The 22767-nt window shown below is 39.1% G+C and overlaps 1 protein-coding gene across 7 annotated transcripts in view; it reads left to right on the forward strand.

Annotated features, from left to right (window-relative positions):
- Window positions 1-22767, forward strand: part of NETO2 (neuropilin and tolloid like 2) — a 62090-nt gene that overhangs the window by 30565 nt on the left and 8758 nt on the right. For all 7 annotated transcript variants that reach the window (XM_050773870.1, XM_050773871.1, XM_050773869.1 and 4 more), the window contains exon 7: window positions 3623-3851. In XM_050773870.1, coding sequence (XP_050629827.1) covers window positions 3623-3851 — 229 coding nt within the window. The remainder of the gene's footprint in view (window positions 1-3622; window positions 3852-22767) is intronic.

Consider the following 22767-nt stretch of genomic DNA (forward strand, 5'->3'; position numbering starts at 1 on the left):
CACAGGAGAATTTGAGTGAGTTGTAGAACTGTTCTTGAAGTGTCAGCAAGGACTGAGTAGTGGATTGAGTAAAGCAAGCAGACTCAAAGAATTTGCTTTAGAAGTATAAATTGTCTTGTTAGAATTCAACTATAAAGAGAAAAAATATATATAAATTGGTACAACCACTTTGGCGAGCTATTTCACATGTGCTCTGGTAAAGCTGAAAATAGTCACATGCTACCACACAAGTATACTTCTAGATTTATACCCAAATGAAATTGTCATACCTATGCATAATGAGAAGACAACAATGTTTACGGCAATATTAGCTAATTATAAAAGTAGAAGCAAGCTAAATGCCCAATAGGAGAATGGATACACAGTGATTTATTTCTATTATTGGTATGAGGTTTTAAAATATATGGAACAATACAACATATTTTTATAGATATGTAAGTATGAAAATATTAAATGTGCATTAAATAAGTGAAGTTAAACAATATTTATTAGATCTTACTCTAAATTGAAATATTCCATGAAAAGATAATTCCATATTCACAAATTTTTTAGGGGTATTACCTGGAATATTGACTATAAAAGAATGTTGTATTGCTTTTAATAAAAGTAAATCAGTTATTTAAAGTTAAAAAAATTATACAGTTGACATGGGAATTGGATCAAATTTTAAATGTTTAAATGTGTAAATAGGCCAGGCACAGTGGCTCATGCTTATAAACCCAGCACTTTGGGAGGCTGAGACAGGTGGATCACTTGAGGTCAAGAGTTCAAAACCAGCCTAGGCAACATAGCAAAACCCCATCTCTACTAAAAATACAAAAAATTAGCCAGGCATGGTGGTGCATGCCTGTAGTCCCAACTACTCAGGAGTCTGAGGCACAAGAATCTCTTGAATCTGGGGGATGGAGGCTGCAGTGAGAGCCGTGATCATGCCACTGAACTCCAGCATGGGAGACAGAGTGAGACTCTGGCTAAAAAAAAGGAAACAAAAAAAAAGTGTAAATAGATGGTTTTATTTAAGAAATCTAAATTAAATGTTAAAGGTCACCATAACCCTCGAATACTAAATGTGAGAAACTAGTTAATGGGTGATGTTTAAGAAAAATATCCATTTATAAATATGAAAAGGAAGCCAGTCACGGTGGCCCATGCCTGCAGTGCCAGCACTTTAGGAGGCCAAAGCAGGAGGATCACTTGAGCCCGGGAGTTCAAGACCAGCCTAGACAATACGGCAAGACCCTGTCTCTATTTTTTAAATTAAAATATATTTAAAAAATAAATATACAAAAGAAGGCATTGGTGTTTAAGAGTATACATTAGTGTTTTAGTCCACTTTTATCAGTGGCCTTTTCATGATAGTAGCTTTCTGGGGATTTCATTTCTGTTGGGGTCTTCAGGGGCTCCAATAAATAGCATCCCTTTTCTCTGCTGGAGTGCTGAACCAATTGAGAAATAAAAGTGTCAGCATGTAGGGAGTCGGAAAAGCCTCTTTACCATAGTGAAAGCTAGGATGGAGAGAGCAACGCAGAGAGATGATCTAATTAGTGTTGCCAACTCCTTACCCACCAGTTCTACCTCTCACCGAAGTCTAGAACAGCCCATTCCAATCCAGGGAAAGTTCACATCTGCAGAGCAGACCAGCCTACCCAGTCCCACTTCCTATGGGGGGAGGGAGAAAGAAACCAAACTCCCACCATCCAGGTAACTTGCCCTGCCTCCCTGGGTAGGATACAGGGATAGAGTAAGAGGTCACTTACTTGATAAAAGATGCAAGTAAAAGATCCCTTCTCATGCAATCTGGAGTAAAAGAAAAGTAGTTTATGCTCTTCTCTCAACATTTCAATTTGTCAGATTTACGTTATGAATATTTCCCAAAAATTTGTTGAATTAAACAATTTAATATTTACAATAGAAAAGTGCTATGATTTGTTATAATTTATCTTCATGTTTTTTAAGAAATATGTCTTTGAAGAGCATTTACTATAGCCTTATATAATACTGTATTTATTTGGATTAAAAGAAAAGCAGAGAGTAAATATAAATACTTGAGACAGCTTGATTATTTTACTGATACTTCTACCAAGTCATAATTTGACAAGCCTAGTCACTTTCTCATTGCCTGCCATGAGCAAGAATTATGCTGGATGAAACTGAGCCAGTGACCTTCCATTGGAAGACATCACAGTCTAGTGGAAAAGGGAAGTTATTACAGCATTAGTGCTCCCTACCACAGAGTGTGAGCAGAGGGTTTGGGTTATATAAGTGATGGAAAACTAATGAGAACTGATGATGTATTTAAGAAAACATATTGCTTCTATGTTAAAATACATGCATGAAGAGTTTGTAAAGTTTTTGAACTGGAAATCCCATTTCATTACCAATTTTCCACCACTCTCACGGAAGTGGTGAACCAGTCATTTCAAAGAAACCAAAATTATTTAGTCAAAATGTAATTCTTTAAGCTGTATTTTGTAAGTTGTTCTCTCTTAGTGTTATGCCATCAAGGTATTTGGTGGAGTGGGGGAGAATATATGACATAACATTTTTGTTTTATTAATCCCTTTGAATTAAAGGGTAGGGGTGGCATACTGCTCCCTCAGAGTAATAGCTAGGAAGTGAATACTCGTTAGATGTCTTGAATGGCAATTCAGAGGTAATCTTTATTTACTCACTCAAATTTTATTTTAATCGTAGAGTCACATATGAGCGACTAGAGTCCAAACAGGGAACACTGTGTGAGTATGTAAAGCACCTCATGGAATGGGAAGGACGCACATTTAGAGTCAGACCAACCTGGGTTTAATCCTTGCCACTGAATAACAGATTCATCTCTGCCCACAAAAAAAAACGTGATACCTACTTCATTAGGCTCTTCTGGAGATTAATGTTTAAAATCCAAGTTCACAATGTAAGAGAAATTGTCAAACAACAATGGATCGAGAGTGTTTAGGAAATAACTTAGTACCATTTAGCTATAAAATTTGAATGGGGGGATGCTAACAGAGCTTCCTTTGATAGTACAGTTGATGTCTGCCTGTCTGAAAATGCAGATATTGTTAAGAGGTGAAATCATAAAGCAACCATGTAGAACAGTAGGATATTGTGTAAATAAATAATACGACATCTGGGAATAGGTATGGCTAAGAATACAGGTAAAAACATTTTTATATGATACAGCTAAAGTAGGATGTGTATATCTTACAATTAAACACAGATTTTTTAAATGTGCAGAAAAACTGAAAAGAAATTCACCAATCACATGCATTGTTGGAATAATAGAATTATGAGTGATTATTTTATTTTCTCCCCTGTCCAGTACCATGAGATTGCTTTTATAATGCGAAAAATGTGAGATAGTTATGCCTTGTGAACAAAAAGTTTCTTCTCTTTATAGACAAAACACAAAGTAAGTTCCTTAATGCTTGGTTCCATTATTAAGACAACCAAAGAAACAGATCATTAATCTTAGTTCCTCTAACTATTAGGCATCAGCCATTTATCTATTATGGTTTTCTGTCAGCTGTTATTATTTGGTGTACCATGTTGTCTGTGGAAAATAGAAATGGAAAAATTCAAATTAATGTATCTTTTTAAAAGCAGTGTTTTTGTGTTAATACTACAGATTTATTTGAGGTTCCTAGATTATCAAATGGAGCACTCAAATGAATGCAAGAGAAACTTCGTTGCAGTCTATGATGGAAGCAGTTCTATTGAAAACCTGAAGGCCAAGTTTTGCAGCACTGTGGCCAATGATGTAATGCTTAAAACAGGAATTGGAGTGATTCGAATGTGGGCAGATGAAGGTAGTCGGCTTAGCAGGTTTCGAATGCTCTTTACTTCTTTTGTGGAGCGTAAGTAAATAATTCCTATAGTATTGAGATCTTTTACATATTGTTCACTCATTTGCAATGCACGCAGCATTTACTTTTTAAAAATATTTATTTTAGGATGTATTTTTTTGTTTTATTATAGCTCTTTTTAATGCAAGAATATTAAATTTAAAATGTTTTAAATTTTATTTAATTTTTGGAGATGGGGTCTTGATTTGTTGCCCAGGCTGGCCTTAAACTCCTGGGCTCAAGCGATCCTCTGCTTCACCCTCCCAGGTAGCTGGGACTACAGGCACATGGCACTATACCAGACAGCATTTACTTTTGACAAAAATATGCAAGTCACAAGGTAGAAGCAACTGTATCTTGGTCCCTGTTCTCTTGGAATGGACTGTCATGGGTGAAAAAACCACGTTAGCATATCAATTGGAACACTCATTATAAAGGTATAAACAAGTGGTAGAGATTGCAGACAGGGAAGACTTACACTTTCTCTCAAGATTTTCTAACTTAGTAGTAGTATTAATTTAGCTTGGTGAATAGTTATGAATCCATGAAACTATGGTCATCAAAGATTTAGATATGCCATAGATCTTTTTAAATAACTTTAAACTTACAGAACATTATAAAAATGATAGAGTTCCCTATGTGCCATTCACTCAGATTCCCCTAATGCCAACATCTCTCAAAGCCAGAGTAAAACTGAAAATTAACACAGATAACACTATTATTAACTAAGCTATAGACCTAATTCCAGTATCTCTAGTTTTGCCATGAAGGTCCTCTTTATGATCCAGTTTCCCATATTGCTTTTAGTTGTCAAGTATCCTTAGCCTTCTCCATCTGTGACAGTTACTCTGTCTGTGTCTTTCCTTGGCACATTGTCAAGAGTACTAGCCAGTGTAGTAGAACGTCCATCAGTTTGAGTTTGTCTAATGTTTCCTAGGGATTCCACCGAGGCTGTGTATTTCTGTCAGGAATACCACAGAAACTGTGGTGCTCTTCTAACTACATCATGTCGGTGAAGCAGGGGTACATGGTATCATTTTGTCTTATTGCTGGTAATGTTAACTTTGATCACTTCCTTAAGGTGCTGCCAGTTTTCTTCACTAAAAAGTTGCTATTTTTTTTCTTGTCTAATTAATAAGTCTCTTTGAGTCTATGCTGACATCTCCTCACCCACTAATTTTAGCATCCATTGTTGGCTTCTGCCTGTAACAGTTACTACTGTAGGGTTTACCTGATCATGATTTTCTGTTTCCATCATTCCTTCTGTATACGTTAATTAGCATTCTGCTGTGAGAAAAACTATCCCTTTTCCTCACTTATTCAGTTATTAATAATTACATCAGTATGGGCTTATGGATATTTTATTTTATTCTGTTGTTATAATATTAATAATATTATTATTATGACCAGGCATCGTGGCTCACGCCTGTAATCCCAGCACTTTGGGAAGCCGAGGCAGCAGATCACTTGAGGTCAGGAGTTCGAGACCAGCCTCGGCAATGTGGTGAAACCCCCGTCTCTACTAAAAATACAAAAATTAGCTGGGCATAGTGGCAGGTGCCTATAGTCCCAGCTACTCAGGAGCCTGAGGTGGGAAAATCACCTGAGCCCAGGAGGTCAAGGCTGCAGTGAGCTAAGGTCACACCACTGCACTCCAGCCTGGGTGACCAGAGTGAGAATGTCTCAAAAAAAGTTATTTTTCTATGATAGTAACATTATTTTGTTGCTCAAAACCCAAGCTTCAGCCATTGGAAGCTCCTTCAGTTTGCCTCCTGTGTCCTCTCAACATACCCAATTAATAGTTTTTTAATTATTTTCTTACTTTATGGCAATTCTGGATGAACCAGGCTCAACTTGTGTTTTCTCTGACCCAACCCTAGATCAACCGTATTTCCAAGGAGCCCTTTCTTCATCTTACAGAGAGAAACCTGACTAACTTATCTAAAATGGATTAATTTGTTTAATCCTAATATACACAAAAAGTAACTTCACAATTGCTAATCCATATCCCTTTGAGAAATTTCCTAACAAAGTACCTTATGTACAGTTCTTTTTGTGTTTAGTTTTACTGTCAAGATACTGTTTTCCAGTTACTCAGGCTAGTGGTTTATATTTCATTTTGTGCCCCCACATCATGGTTTCTATACGTTGTTTTTATGTGGGGGTTCTGGGAACATAACTGTTGTTCCTAGAGAGCCCACATCCCAAGAGGGACACTTGGAAGTGTCCTTGACTCCTTCATTCTCTGCCTTCCATTTCTACCCTCTCTCTGGATTTCTTTTTGCACAAATGAGCAGATACATGTGTATTTTCTTATGTGACATTTTTTCTTACTTGAAGGACAGCATTATTCTTTTACACTTTATTTTTTCAACTTAAAAGTATGTCCTGGTCAGGTGCAGTGGCTCACACCTGTAATCCCAGCACTTTGGGAGGCCAAGGTGGGCGGATCACTTGAGGTCAGGAGTTTGAAACCAGCCTGGGCAACATGGAGAAACTCCGTCTCTGCTAAAAATACAAAAATTAGTAGGGCATGGTAGCATGCGCCTATAATTCCAGCTACTGGGGAGGGTGAGGCATGAAAATCACTTGAAACCAGGAGGTGGAGGTTGCAATGAGCTGAGATCAGGCCATTGCACTCTCCAGTCTGTATGACAGAGTGAGACCCTGTCTCAAAAAAAAAAAAAAAAAAGTATATCCTGGAAACCATTGCGTATCAATTCATAGAGCACATTTTTATTTTATAGCTGCATAGTAGAGCATTGTATATACCAACTTTATTTTATCTTCTACTTATGTTGGGCATATAGGTTATTCCCAGTATTTGCAGTTATAAACAAGCTGCAGTGAATAATGTTATGTGTATGTCTTTCTGTATTGTTGGAGACATGTCATCAGGATAAATTCCTGGTAGTGGGATTGTTTGGTTAAAAAAAAGTTGTGTAGTTTGGTTAGATATTGCCAAATACCCTTGCAGGAGGGTTGTAGCTTTTTTTTTTTCAATTGCGGCAAAATATACATGGTATAAAATTTACCCTCAGTCACTTTTAAATGTACAAATCAGTGGCATTAAGTATATGCTCATTGTTGCGCAACCATCACCACTTTGTCTGGAGCATTTTTATCATCCCAAACTGAAACTCTATACCCATGAAACAGTTCCTTCCCGTTTTTTTCTCTCTCCCTACGCTGGTAACCTCTGTTCTACTTTCTGTCTCTATGAATTTCCGTATTCTAGGTAACTCATAGTAGAATCATATAATATTTGTCCTTTTATATCTGGCTTACTTCGCTTAGCATAAGGATTTCAAGGTTCATCCATGAAATCTTTTCATGGTTCATCCATGTGGTCATATGTATCAGAATTTTATTCTTTTTTTAAGGCTAAATATTCCATAAGTAAATGCCACATTTTCTTTATACATTCATTCATCTGTTGATGGATGCTTGATTGTTTCTACCTTTGGGTTATGATGAGTAATGCTGCTGTGTAGAATTGTTGGATCATATGGCAAATCTGTGTTTAAGTTTTTGAGGAACCAGCAAACTTTTCCACAGTCGCTGCACCATTTTATTTACACACCGACCAGCAGCACACAGAGGGTTCCGGTTTATCCACATCTTCACCAATACCTGTTATTTTTGGTACTTTTGGATAATAGCCATCCTAATATGTGTAAAGTAGCATCTCATTGCGGTTTTGATTTGCCTAACGATTGGTGATGTTGAGCATTTTTCCATGGGCTTCTTGGCTATTCATGTATCTTCTTTGCAGAAAGGTCTCTTCACATCCTTTGCCCGCTTTTGAATTTTTTTTTAAGTTGTAGACGTTCTCTGCATATTCTGGATATTCGTCCCTTATTGTGTATGTGATTAGCAGACTTTTGCATTCTGTTTGTTGCCTTTTCACTCCCTTGATACAGTGTCCTTTCACATACAAAAGTTTTTAATTTTGATGAAGCCCAATGTAATGTGGTTTTTGTTGTTGTTTGTGGTGTGATAATCCAAGAAATCACTGTCAAAACCAATGTCATGAAGCTTTTCTCATACATTTTCTTCTGAGAGTTTTATAGTTTTAGCTTTTGTAATACGTTTAGGTCTTTGATCTATCTGGAGTTAATTTTTGTATATAGTGTAAGTTAAGGCTCCAACTTCATTCTTTTTCATGTGGATATCCAGCTTTCCCAGGATCATTTTTTGAAAACACTGTCCTTTCCCATTGAATGGTCTTGACACCCCTGTCAAAAATCAATTAGACCTGGGCACAGTGGCATGAAATGTGAATGAACCATGAATAGCCAATCTGTCGTCCCAGCTATACAGGAAGCTAAGGCAGGAGGATTGCTTGAGTCCAGGAGTTTGAGACCAGCCTGGGCAGGAGTTCAAGACCAGCCTGGTCAACATAGCAAAACCCCATCTCTGTTTTTCTTTAAAAAAAAAAAAAAAAAAAAAAGACCGGACACAGTGGCTCATGCCTGTAATCCCAGCACTTTGGGAGGCCCAGGTGGGTGGAACACCTGAGATCAGGAGTTTGATACTAGCCTGGCCAACATGACAAAACCCCATCTCGACTAAAAATACAAAATTTAGTCAGGCGTGGTAGCACACGCCTGTAATCCTAGCTTCTCGGGAGCCTGAGGCAGGACAATCGCTTGAACCTGGGAGGTAGAGGTCACGGTGAGCCGAGATTGCGCCACTGCACTCCAGCCTGGGCAACAGAACTAGACTCCGTCAAAAAAAAAAAAAAAAAAATTATGTGAAGATTTGTTTCTGGCCTCTCAATTCCATTGGTCTATATGCCTGTTGTTATGCCAGTAGTAATTGTTTTGATTACTGTAAATTTGTAATAAGTTTTGAAATCAGGACGTGTGAATCTTCCAACTTTTTTCTTGTTTTTCAAAATTGGATTGGCTATTCATGGTTCATTCACATTTCATGAATTTTAGGATGACTTTTTCTATTTCTGCAGAAACACTGTTGGGATTTTCAAAGGGATCATTTAAATCTGTGGCTCACTTTGAATAATATTGTCATCTTAACTGTATGAAGTCTTCCCATTCATGAACACAGGATGTATATTCCCAATGATTTTTCATCTTTAATTCATTCAGCAATGTTTTGTAGTTTTCAGCATACAAGTGTTTTGCCTCCTTGGTTAAATTTATTCCTAATATTTTATTCTTTTTAATGCTATTATACTGGAATTATTTTCTTAACTTCCTTTTCTAATTGTTAATTGGCAGCATTTAGAAATGCATCGGATTTGTGTATGTGGGTTTTGCATCCAGCAACTTTGTTGACTTAGTTTATTAGCTCTAACAGGGGTGTGGGTGGGTGGGTGGGTGTGATCTTTAGGGTTTTCTGCATGTAAGAATGTGTTATTTGTGAACAGAGAAAATCTTACATCTTCCTTTCCAATTTGGATACCTTTCATTTTATTTTCTTGCCTAATTGCTCCAACCAGAACTTCCAGTATATATTCAATAGAAGTGAAATTGGGTATCTGTCTTATTCTTGATCTCAGTGGAGCTCTGTCCTTCACTACTGATTATGATGGTAGCTCTGGGTTTCTCATATATGGCCTTTGTCATGTGAAGGAAGTTTTTTTTTTTTTTTCTATTCATAGTTAATTGAATGTTCTTATCATGAAAGGCTGTTGAATTTTGTCAAATGCTTTTTTAAAAATTCATTGAGCTGATCATGTAGTTTTTTTCCCTTACTGTAAATGTGATGTATTAAATTGGTAGGCTTTTGTATATTGAACCACTCATGCATTCTGGGAATAAATCCGACTTGTTCTTGGTGTATAATCGTTTTATATGTTGCTGAATTTTGAAGTAGTAATTTTCTTGAGGATTTTTATGTTAACATTCGTAAGGGATATTGGTCTTTAGTTTTTTGTGTGTACCTTTTCTAGCTTTGGTATCAGAGTAATTCTGGCCTCATAGAATGAGTAGCTAGTGTTCTGGCCTCATAGAATGAGTAACTAGTGTTTGTTCTTCAACTTTTTCAAAGAGTTTGAGGATTAGTGTTAACTTTTTTTATTATTACGATACTTGAAGTTCTGGGATACATGTGCAGAGCGTGCAGGTTTGTTACATAAGTATACACCTGCCATGCTGGTTTGCTGCATCCATCAACCCATCATCTATATTTCTCCTAATACTATCCCTCCCCTAGGCCCCCACCCCCCAACAGGCCCCAGTGTGTGATGTTCCCTCCCCTCCCTGTGTCCATGTGTTCTTATACTTCAACTCCCACTTAGGAGTGAGAGCAGGCAGTGTTTGGTTTTGTTCCTGTGTTAGTTTGCTGAGAATGATGGTTTCCCACTTCATCCATGTCCCTGCAAAGGACATGAACTCATCCTTTTTTATGGCTGCCTAGTATTCCATGGTATATATGTGCCACATTTTCTTTATCCAATCTATCATTAATGGGCATTTGGGTTGATTCCAAGTCTTTGCTATTATGAATAGTGCTGCAATAAACATATGTGTGCATGTGTCTTTATAGTAGAATGATTTATAATCCTTTGGGTATATATCCAGTAATTAGATTGCTGAGTCAAATGGTATTTCTAGTTCTAGATCCTTGAGGAGTCTCCACACTCTTCCACAATGGTTGAACTAATTTACACTCCCACCAACAGTGTAAAAGCGCTGTTTCTCCACATCCTCTCCAGCATCTGTTGTTTTCTGACTTTTTAGTGGTAGCCATTCTAACTGGTGTGAGATGGTATGTCATTGTGGTTTTGATTTGCATTTCTCTAATGACCAGTGATTATGAGCTTTTTTTCATATCTTTGTTGGCTGCATAAATGTCTTCTTTTGAGAAGTGTCTGTTCATATCCTTCACCTACTTTTTGATGGGATTGATTTTTTTTTCTTGTAAACTTGTTTTAAGTTCCTTGTAGATTCTGGATATTAGTCCTTTGTCAGATGGATAGATTGCAAAAATTTTCCCCCATTCTGTAGGTTGCCTGTTCACTGTGGTAATAGTTTCTTTTGCTGTGCAAAAGCTCTTTAGTTTAGTTAGATCCATTTGTCAATTTTGGCTTCTGTTGCCATTGCTTTTGGTGTTTTAGTCATGAAGCCTTTGCCCATGCCTATCTCCTGAATGGTATTGCCTAGGTTTTCTTCTAGGGTTTTTATGGTTTTAGGTCTTAGGTTTAAGTCTTTAGTCTATCTTGAGTTAATTTTTGTATAAGGTCCAGTTTCTGGAAGGGGTCCAGTTTGAGTTTTCTGCATATGGCTAGCCAGATTTCCCAATACCATTAAACAGGGAATCCTTTCCCCATTGCTTGTTTTTGTCAGATTTGTCAAAGATCAGATGGTTGTAGATACATGGCGTTATTTCTGAGGCCTCTGTTCTGTTCCATTGGTCTATATATCTGTTTTGGTACCAATAACTTGCTGTTTTGGTTACTGTAGCCTTGTAGTATAGTTCGAAGTCAGGAAGCATGATGCCTCCAGCTTTGTTCTTTTTGCTTAGGATTGTCTTGACTATACAGGCTCCATTTTGGTTCCATACGAAATTTAAACTAGTTTTTTCTAATTCTGTGAAGAAAGTCAAATGGTAACTTGATGGGGATAGCATTGAATCTATAAATTACTTTGGGCAGTATGGCTATTTTCACGATATTGATTCTTCCTATCCATGAGCATGGAATGTTTTTCCATTTGTTTGTGTCCTCTCTTATTTCCTTGAGCAGTGGTTTATAGTTCCCCTTGAAGAGGTCTTTCATATCCCTTGTAAGTTGTATTCCTAGGTATTTTATTCTCTTTTTAGCAATTGTGAATGGGAGTTCATTCATGATTTGGCTCTCTGTTTGTCTGTACACCTGTTGGTCTATAGGAATGCTTGTGATTTTTGCACATTGATTTGTATCCTGAGACTTTGCTGAAGTTGCTTATCAGCTTAAGGAGATTTTGGGCTGAGACAGTGGGGTTTTCTAAATATACAATCATGTCATTTGCAAACAGAGACAATTTAACTTCCTGTTTGAATATCCTTTATTTCTTTATCTTGCCTAATTGCCCTGGCCAGAACCTCCAATACCATGTTGAATAGGAGTGGTGAGAGAGGGTATCCTTGTCTTGTTCCAGTTTTCAAAGGAAATGCTTCCAGCTTTTGCCCATTCAGTGTGATATTGGCTGTGGGTTTCTCATAAATCACTCTAATGATTTTGAGATACATTCCATCAATACCTGGTTTATTGACAGTTTTTAGCATGAAGGAGTGTTGAATTTTGTAGAAGGCCTTTTCTGCATCTATTGAGATAATAATGTGGTTTTTCTCATTGGGTCTGTTTATGTGATTGATTCGCGTATGCTGAACCAGCCTTGCATCCGAGGGATGAAGCTGACTTGATTGTGGTAGATAAGGTTTTTGATGGGCTGCTGGATTTAATTTGCCAGAATTTTACTGAGGGTTTTCACCTCGACGTTCATCAGGGATATTGGCCTGAAATTTTCTTTTTTGTTGTGTCTCTGCCAGGTTTTGTTACCAGGAAGATGCTGGCCTCATAAAGTGAGTTAGGGAGAAGTCCCTCTTTTCTGTTGTTTGGAATACTTTCAGAAGGAATGATACCAGCTCCACTTTGTACCTCTGGTAGAATTCGGGTGTGAATCCATCTGGTCCTGGGCTTTTGTTGGTTGGTAGGCTATTAATTACTGCCTCAATTTCAGAACTGGTTATTGATCTATTCAGAGATTTGACTTCTTCCTGGTTTAGTCTTGGGAGGGTGTATGTGTCCAGGAATTTATCCATTTCTTCTAGATTTTCTAGTTTATTTGCATAGAGGTATTTATAGTATTCTCTGATGGTAATTTCTATTTCTGTGGGATCAGTGGTGATATCTCCTTTATCATTTTTTATTGTGTCTATTTGATTCTTCTCTCTTTTCTTCTTTATTAGTCTGGCTAGCGGTCTATCTATTTTGTTAATCTTTTCAAAAAAACAGCTCCTGGATTCATTGATTTTTTGAAGGGTTTTTTTTGTGTCTCTATCTCCTTCAGTTCTGCTCTGATCTTAGTTATTTTGTCTTCTGCTAGCTTTTGAATTTGTTTGCTCTTGCTTCTCTAGTTCTTTCAATTGTGATGTTAGGGTGTCAATTTTATATCTTTGCCACTTTCTCCTGTGGGCATTTAGTGCTATAAATTTCCCTCTAAACACTGTGTTAGCTGTGTCCCAGAGATTCTGGTACTTTGTGTCTGTTCTCATTGGTTTCAAAGAACTTACTTATTTCTGCCTTAATTTTGTTATGTACCCAGTAGTCATTCAGAAGCAGGTTGTTCAGTTTCCATGTAGTTGTGTGGTTTTGAGTAAGTTTCTTAATCTTGAGTTCTAATTTGATTGCACTGTGGTCCGAGAGACTATTTGTTATGATTTCTGTTCTTTTGCATTTGCTAAGGAGTGTTTTACTTCCAATTATGTGGTCAATTTTAGAATAAGTGTGATGTGGTGCTGAGAAGAGTGTATATTCTGTTGATTTGGGTTGAAGAGTTCTGTAGATATCTATTAGGTCCGCTTGGTCCAGAGCTGAGTTCAAGTCCTGGATATCCTTGTTAATTTTCTGTCTCGTTATCTGTCTAATATTGACAATGGGCTGTTAAAGTCTTTCACTATTATTGTGTGGGAGTCTAAGTCTCTTTGTAGGTCTCTAAGAACTTGCTTTATGAATCTGGGTGCTCCTGTATGGGGTGCATATATATATTTAGGATAGTTAGCTCTTGTTGCATTGATCCCTTTACCCTTCAGCATTGATCCCTGTAATACCCTTCTTTGTCTTTTTTTTTTTTTTTATCTTTGTTGGTTTAAAGTCTGTTTTATCAGAGACTAGGATTGCAACCTCTGATTTTTTTTTCTTGCCATTTGCTTGGTAAATATTCCTCCATCTGTTTATTTTGAGCCTATGTGTGTCTTTGCACATGAGTTGGATCTCCTAAATACAGCACACTGATGGGTCTTGACTCTTTATCCAATTTGCCAGTCTGTGTCTTTTAATTGGGGGCATTTAGCCCATTTACATTTAAGGTTAATATTGTTATGTGTGAATTTGATCCTGTCATTTTGATGGTAGCTGGTTATTTTGCCCATTAGTTGATGCAGTTTCTTCATAGTGTTGATAGCCTTTATAATTTGGTATGTTTTTGCAGTGGCTGGTACCAGTTTTTCCTTTCCATATTTAGTGCTGCCTTCGGGAGCTCTTGTGAGGCGGGCCTGGTGGTGACAAAGTCTCTCACCATTTGCTTGTCTGGAAAGGATTTTATTTCTCCTTTGCTTATGAAGCTTAGTTTGGCTGGATATGAAATTCTGGGTTGAACATTCTTTAAGAATGTTGAGGCTGGGCACGGTGGCTCACACCTGTAATCTCAGCACTTTGGGAAGCCAAGGCTGGTGGATCACGAGGTCAGGAGTTCAAGACCAGTTGGCCAAGATGGTGAAACCCCATCTCTACTAAAAATATAAAAATTAGCTGGGCGTGCTGGCGGGCGCCTGTAATCCCAGCTACTCGTGAGGCTGGGAGAATTGCTTAAACCCATTGAACCCAGGAGACAGAGGTTGCAGTGAGCCAAGATTGTGCCACCGTGACAGAGCGAGACTCTATCACACACACACAAAAAAAATATTGAATATTGGCCCCCACTCTCTTCTGACTTTTAGGGTTTCTGCAGAGAGATCCACTGTTAGTCTGATGGACTTACTTCCCTTTGTGGGTAACCCGACCTTTCTCTCTGGCTGCCCTTAACATTTTTTCCTTCATTTCAACGTTGGTGAATCTGACGATTATGTGTCTTGGGATTGCTCTTCTCGAGGAGTATCTTTGTGGTGGTCTCTGTATTTCCTGAATTTGAATGTTGGCCTTCCTCGCCAGGTTGGGGAAGGTTTGCTTGGATAATATCCTGAAATGTGTTTTCCAACTTGGTTCCATTCTCCCTGTCACTTTCAGGTACACCAGTCAAACGTAGGTTTGGTCTTTTCATATAGTCCCATATTTCTTGGAGACTTTCTTCGTTCCTTTTCTTTCTTTTTTCTCTAATTTTGTCTTCCTGCTTTATTTCATTAAACTGATCTTCAATCCCTGATATCCTTTCTTCCACTTGATCCATTCAGCTGTTGATACTTATGTATGCTTCACGAAGTTCTCATGCTGTGTTTTTCAGCTCCATCAGGTCATTTTTGTTCTTCTCTAAACTGGTTGTTCTAGTTAGCAATTTCTCTAACCTTTTTTCAAGGTTCTTAGCTTCCTTGCATTGGGTTAGAACATGCTCCCTTAGCTCGGAGAAGTTTGTTACTACCCACCTTGTGAAGCCTACTTCTGTGAATTCGTCAAACTCATTCTCCATCCAGTTTTGTTCCCTTGCTGGCGAGGGGTTGTGATCCCTTGGAGGAGAAGAGGCGTGGTTTTTGGAATTTTCAACCTTTTTGCACTGTTTTTCCTTATCTTCATGGATTTATCTACCTTTGTTCTTTGATGTTGGTGACCTTCGGATGTGGTTTATGTATGGATGCCCATTTTATTGATATTGATGCTATTCCTTTCTGTTAGTTTTCCTTCTAACAGTCAGGCCCCTCTGCTGCAGTTCTGCCGGAGTTTGCTGGAGGTCCACTCCAGACCCTGTTTGCCTGGGTATCACCAGTGGAGGCTGCAGAATAGCAAAGATTGCTGCCTTTTCCTTTCTCTGGAAGCTTTGTCCCAGAAGGGCACCCACCAGATGCCAGCTGGAGCTCTCCTGTGTGAGGTGTCTGTTGACCCCTGCTGGAAGGTGTCTCCCAGTCAGGAGGCACGGGGGTCAGGGACCCACTTGAGGAGGCAGTGTGTCCCTTAGCAGAGCTCAAGCGCTGTGCTGGGAGGTCTGCTGCTTTCTTCAGAGCTGGCAGGCAGGAGCATTTAAGTCTGCTGAAGCTGCACCCACAGCCACCCTTTCCCCCAGGTGCTGTCCCAGGGAGACGGCAGTTTTATCTATAAGCCCCTGACTAGGGCTGCTGCCTTTCTCTCAGAGGTGCCCTGCCCAAAGAGGAGTAATCTAGAGAGGCAGTCTGGGTACAGCAGCTTTGCTGAGCTGCAGTGGGTTCTGCCCAGTTCAGATTTCCCGATGGCTTTGTTTACACTATGAGGGGAAAACCACCTACTCAAGCCTCAGTAATGGTGGATGCCCCTCCCCCTACCAAGCTCCCAGGTCGACTTCAGATTGCTGTGCTGGCAGTGAGAATTTCAAGCCAGTGGATCTTAGTCTGAAGGGCTCCGTGGGGGTGGCGGGGAGGGTGGGATCTGCTGTTGGCTCCCTGGCTTCAGCCCCCTTTCCAGGGGAGTGAATGGTTCTGTCTTGCTGGTGTTCCAGGCACCAGTGGGGTATGAAAAAAAAACTCCTGCAGCTAGCTCAGTGTCTGCCCAAATGGCCACCAGTTTTATGCTTGAAACCCAGGTCCCTGGTGGAGTAGGCACCCAAGGGAATCTTCTAGTCTGTGGGTTGTGAAGACCATGGGAAAAGTTTAGTATCTGGGCCGGAATGCACCATCCCTCATGGCTTCCCTTGGCTAAGGGAGGAAGTGCCCCAACCTCTTGCGCTTCCCAGGTGAGGTGACCCTCCACCCTGCTCCTTCTTGCCCTCTGTGGGCTGTACCCATTGTCTAACCATTCCCAATGAGATGAGCCAGGTACCTTAGTTGGAAATGCAGAAATACCTGCCTTCTGCCTTGATCGCATGGGAAGCTGCAGACTGGAGCTGTTCCTATTCAGCCATCTTGCCCAGGAATCAACCGATTGTTGTTAATTCTTTACATGTTTAGTAGAATTCACCAGTGAAGCCATGTGATCCAGAGCCTTTCTTTGTTGAGAAGTTCTGGGTTCTTTTTTTAATCTCCTTGTTAGTTTTAGGCCTATTCAGATTTTCTTTGGCTTCATTTTGCAGTTTTGTTTGATTGTGTGTTTCTAGGAATTTGTCCATTTCCTCTAGGTTGTCAGTTTGTTGACATACAGTTGTTCTTAGTATTCACTTATGATTCTTTCTATGTATGTAAGATCTGTAGTCATGTCTCCAGTTGCATTTCTGATTTTAATAATTTGAGTCTTTTTGTTCTTAATTCTAGCCAAAGGTTGGTCAGTTTTGTTGATCTTTTCAAAGAACCAAGTTTTGGGTTTTTGCTCTTTTTCTGTTTTCTGTTTTATTTATTGTCACTCTAGTCTTTATTATTTTGTTACTTCTGCTAGCTTTGAATTTAGTTTGTCTTCTTTCTCTAGTTCCTTAAGGTATAAAGTTAAGCTGTTGATCTAAGTTGTTTCTTCTTTTTTAACGTAGGCATTTATAGGTGTAAATTTCCCTTTTACTACTGCTTTTACTGCTCCCCATAAGTTTTGGCATGTTTTGGGTTTCATTTGTCTCAAGGTATCTTATAATTTCCCTTGGATTTCTTTTTCGAAATCACAAGTTTAAAAGTTTTGTAAGAGTGTGTAGTTGAATTTACACAGACTTGTGAATTTTTTCATTTTCCTTCAGTTTTTGATATCTAGTTTCATTCCATTTTGATTTGAATAAATTTTATATTATTTCAGTCATTTAAAATATATTAAGACTTGTTTTGTGGCTGAACATACGTAGTCTATTCTAGAGACTGTTTGATGTGTACTTGAGAAAAATGTGTATTCTGTTACTGGGTGGAATTTTCTGTATATGTTAGGTCCATTTGGTCTATAGTGGTGTTCAGGTCCTTTATTTTCTTATTGATATTCTGCCTGATCATTCTGTCCTTTATTGAAAGTGGGGTGTTGAAGTCTCCAATTACTATTGTACAAGTATCTACTTCTCCCATCAGTTCTATCAATGTTTGCTTTGTATATTTTAGGGCTCCTTTGTTTTTAGTCCATATATGTTTATAATTGTTATATCTTCTGGGTGAATTGACCCTTTTATCAATATACCATGTCCTTTTTTATCCAAATATACCATGTCCTTTTTTATCCAAGACTAGTATTGCCACCCCCCAGCTGTCTTTTAGCAACTATTTGCATGGAATATCTTTGTCCATCCTTTTACTTTCAACTTTTTTTTATCTTTAAAGTGAGTGCCCTACAGGCAGCATATAGTTGAGTCTTGTTATTTTCCATCAATTCTGCAATATCTTCTTTAGATTGGAGGGTTTATTTATGTTTAAATGCTGATGAGGAAGGACTTCGGTCACTTTGCTACTTGTTTTCTGTGTGTCTATAGCTTTGTTGTCTCTCCTCCACTACTGCCTTCTTTTCTTTAATTGATTTTTTTGTAGTGATAAGTTTTGATTCCCTTCACATTTCCTTTTGTGTATATTTTATAAATATGTTCTTGTGGTTACCGTGGATATTCTGTTTTTATGAACTGCTTAAGTTTTTAAAAATTATCTTCACTATTTGGTAAGCATGTGGGAAGTTTTTCTTATTAAAAGTTGTAGCTCATATACAGACAACCACCACAACTGAAAAGTGGAGAAATTTTGAGGACAGATTTTAGGATTCTTCTTTGGGTTCCTACGCCAGGCACAGTGGCTCATACATGTAATTCCAGCTTTTGTGGGGCTGAGGCGGGTGGATCGCTTGAGCTCAGGAGTTTGAGACCAGCCTGCCTAGCCAACATGGTGAAACCCCATCTCTACTGAAAATACAAAAATTAGCTGGGCGTGGTGGTATGCACCACTGAGGAAACTGAGATGGGAGGATCGCTTGAGCCCACGGGGCAGAGGTTGCAGTGAGCTAAGATTGCACCACTGCACTCCAGCCTGAGTGACAGAGAAAGACCCTGTCTCAAAAAAATAAATAAATAAACAAAACCTTTCTTTAGGTTCCTGAAAAATCAAGTGAATAAAATACCACCAGGAAAAACTGTTTCTGCTATATTTCTTTGCTTTTCTATCTCCTTAAACTCCTCAGCCAATTAGCTAAGGATTAAAAAAAAAAAAAAAATCCAAGGGATACATCAGTACTTACTAATTTTTTTTAATTTTGCTTATCATAAATGCAGATCATATTATAGTAGCTTTGGCAAAATCTGCTTTCCAATATAACATCATTTTTTTACTTGAATTCGAATGGCCCTTAACTTTAATCTACATTTGGGCAGGGCTGCTTAGCCTCTCCCAACTGTCTGTTTCCTCAGATTCATCTCCTATATGAAGAAAAATACCATTTTAAGACCCATCTGAACTGCCCAGGTATAGTTGAGTTTGTATGTTCACATTTATTTTAAAATTATAAGTGGTGTATCTTATCTGTTGTCATGAAAAGAAACAAATATTTTGGCTTTTATATCCTGACTGATGAATGTGGTGTAATGGTAAGCTGTATGATTTGTACAAATACAGAGTTTGTAAATACAAAAGTGTAACAGTAAGAGATCAGATATTTTTGATAAATTTGAAAATTAATAGTTTTTCTCAATCTTATAATTTCAAGGCATTATATTATTCCATGGATTCTGTATTAAAATCAAGACTGTTTATGACCATACACAGGTTTTCTTATAGCTGAACTCTTCTATCCAGAAATTTAAAGGTCTTCATGAGATGCCAGATGGTCAATTGGGTTATGAAGCCAGTTTGGTCAACTAGCCTTCCTACCTGCTTTCCATTCATTTCTTTGGCATTTATCATGTGAGGTACTGTGTTTGATGCTAGGAAGATACAAACATGCATGGAACAGGACCTGCCCTATGCCCTAAAGGGTTTTCCAGTCAGTTAGGTAAGGTGACATAGGCAAATAGTGACAGTGCAGGACTGACCGTAATGAAGACCCTTTGAGACATAAAACAAAGTGTTCTCCTGTTAAATATCCAAGTTCCTTCGAACAGGCAGCATCAGTTATGGAGGAGATGGTGTTTGAGTGCAGGTCCTTTGAGTGTGTCCTTGAAAGTAGGTATATTTTGAAGGTAGAAATGTTCATTGAGGCTGTTATTTTAGACAGAAGCAATAAAATGAGCAAAGCATTGAAGCAGAGCTAAGGTGGGCTACAAGAAGTGTGTGGTAGAGGGAGTGGCAGAGAAAGGAGACAGGAAAGGTAGATTAAAACTGGAATATGGGCTGAGCGCAGTGGCTTACGCCTGTAATCCCAGCACTTTGGGAGGCTGAGGCGGGCGGATCACGAGGTCAGGAGTTCGAGACCATCCTGGCTAACACTATGAAACCCTGTCTCTACTAAAAATACAAAAAATTAGCCGGGCGAGGTGGCGGGCGCCTGTAGTCCCAGCTACTCGGGAGGCTGAGGCAGGAGAATGGCGTGAACCCAGGAGGCGGAGCTTGCAGTGAGTCGGGATCGCGCCACTGTACTCCAGCCTGGGCGACAGAGCGAGACTCCGTCTCAAAAAAAAAAAAAAAAGGAATACAAAGCCCTTTGAAAAAAATCAAAGGGAAAATGTAAACTCATCTTACAGGCATCAGGGAGTTGGCACTATAAAGTAACATCTTTAGCACTGTGCCTTAGCTGGGGCATGGAGATGAGTTAAGAGTTTACTTCCATAGTCACAGTGGGAAGCCCTGGAGGTCTGAACCTAAGCAGGGGCAGTGAGGACAAAGAAGAGTGGGGAAACAGAATCCACAGGATTCAATGACCCATTCAATGAAGGCTAAAAGAATGAGTCAGACACCTACAATTTTGAGTCTGACTGACTTGGAAAATGAAAACTGAACAGACAAGATGGAGAAAGTGTCATGTTTTGGACATGGTGGGCTCCTTGGGCAGCTGGAAACGTCAGGAGCTCATGTGGCATTTGCTGAGAGTAAACTTTGCTGCTGCCACTTCCTTCACCAGGGAGAGAACCTAAGCATGTTCCTAAACTTTTTTAAATTTGAGAACTTTTCAGACTTAAAAAACTATGCAGAGGCTGTTTCACTATGTCAAATAATTACAAATCAGTGCTTTATACAAAGACGTAGCTAACAAGAAAGCCTTTTAGCCTTATTTTTCCCTCGGTTTCTGTGTGCCCAGCCTCTGCACCTGTGCTGTCCGGTCCAGTGTCCGCCAGCCACCTGCAGCCTCAGCACTTGTGTAACGTGGCCCGTCTAAACTGACGTGTGCTATCATTATAAAAACGACTCCCAGATGTCAGAGGCTTGGTATGAAATAAAGAATGTAAAGTATCTCACTAACAGTATTTTATGCTATATGTTAAAATGAGAATATTTAGGAAATTGTTTCAGGGCTTCCAGCAGCATCCCTATGTTAGGTGCCTTGCTGGAAGACTCTAGGACCCAGCATTTATTTGTACTACACTCACAGCTGGGATGGACGACAACAAAAGGGAGCCACCAGGGAGAAGCTGCCAGGGTTTGGACCTATCCTTGCGCAGGTCCGCATACCGCGTCCTTTCCATGAGGGGCATTCTGAGTATGCCTGTTTCTCCAACAACGGCAAATGTGCATGGGCTGGACACAGTGGCTCACACCTGTAATCCCAGCTCTTTGGGAGGCCAAGGTGGAAGGATTGCTTGAGACCAGCCTGGGCGATATAATGGGACAACATCTCTACAAAAAAAAAAAAAAAAAAACACAGTTTTAAATGAGTTGGGCATGGTGGTGCACACCTGTGGTTCCAGCTACTCTGGAGGTTGAGACAGGAGGATCACTTGAACCCCGAAGGTTGAGGCTGCAGTGAGCTATGAATCATGCCACTGCATTCCAGCCTGGGCAACAGAGCGAGACTCTGTCTCCAAAAAAAATAAAAATGCGGTAGCACATATGCAGTGTTTCTGCCCAGAGAAGCCCATTAGAAGGCCAGGCGCGGTGGCTCAAGCCTGTAATCCCTGCACTTTGGGAGGCCGAGATGGGCCGGATCATGAGGTCAGGAGATCGAGACCATCCTGGCTAACACGGTGAAACCCCGTCTCTACTAAAAAAATACAAAAAACTAGCTGGGCGCGGTGGCGGGCGCCTGTAGTCCCGGCTACTTGGGAGGCTGAGGCAGGAGAATGGCATAAAGCCGGGAGGCGGAGCTTGCAGTGAGCTGAGATCTGGCCACTGCACTCCAGCCTGGGCGACAGAGCCAGACTCCGTCTCAAAAAAAAAAAAAAAGCAGCCCATTAGAGACTCAGCACCCAAGGTTCCTATCAGGATCTGGTCACATAGGCACCCTCTGCTTTGCATGTATCAAAATTTCAAACTCTTACCAGGAAAGCAAAGTCTAGGTACAATGAAGTTAGGGAATGGATGGCACCCAAGGGCCAGTCTTGCAAGCAGAACCTTCCAAAGGTAGCACCCTCAGGCCTGCTGTAATGTTAACTATTTCTGCGCAGATATGTTGGGTTAAATAAACTATATAAGTCATATTAATTCCACCAATTTCTTTTTTACTTTTTAATGTGGCTACTTGCTCACATTTTTTACTCACATATTTATTTTGGACAGCACTGGTCTATATCCATGATGAGAAATTATTCTTTAATGTGTTTTAGTTAAGGTATTTTCTCTGTATACACTAATTTTTTGTTGTTGTTAATACAAATCTTGATAATTAAACAGGTGAAAAGCCTCCCTCAAGTGATATCTTTATATTAACTAATCACCAAATGTAAGACTTAAGTTTAAATTGTAAGGCTGCAATAGATTTAACTTTGTATCCCAAATTTAGCTTTATCACCCAAGAACAAGAAGAAAGCCGCCCCTTCAGAAAAAGTGTGTGTGATTAAAATAAGGGATTTAACAGAGTTTTTTAAAAACAAGAACCAGCTGGAAAAACCTCCATTTGGAAAGCAAATTTCAGAGCTCCAATTAGTAAATTTTTTCATGCTTATCACTAATTCAAATTATTGAACTGTTTCTTTTGTTCTCCTCTAAGCTGTGATTTGTAATTGTTACGATTTCATCCATGGAAACAATTCGTATTTCAGAAGAGATTTATATAAGTGGGCTAATTCTGCATGAGAGATTCAGTTCATGCCTACCCATTGTAGATTGCAGATATAACTGA

This window comes from Macaca thibetana, chromosome 20 (assembly GCF_024542745.1).
Source record: "Macaca thibetana thibetana isolate TM-01 chromosome 20, ASM2454274v1, whole genome shotgun sequence".
Classification (NCBI taxonomy): Eukaryota; Metazoa; Chordata; class Mammalia; order Primates; family Cercopithecidae; genus Macaca; species Macaca thibetana.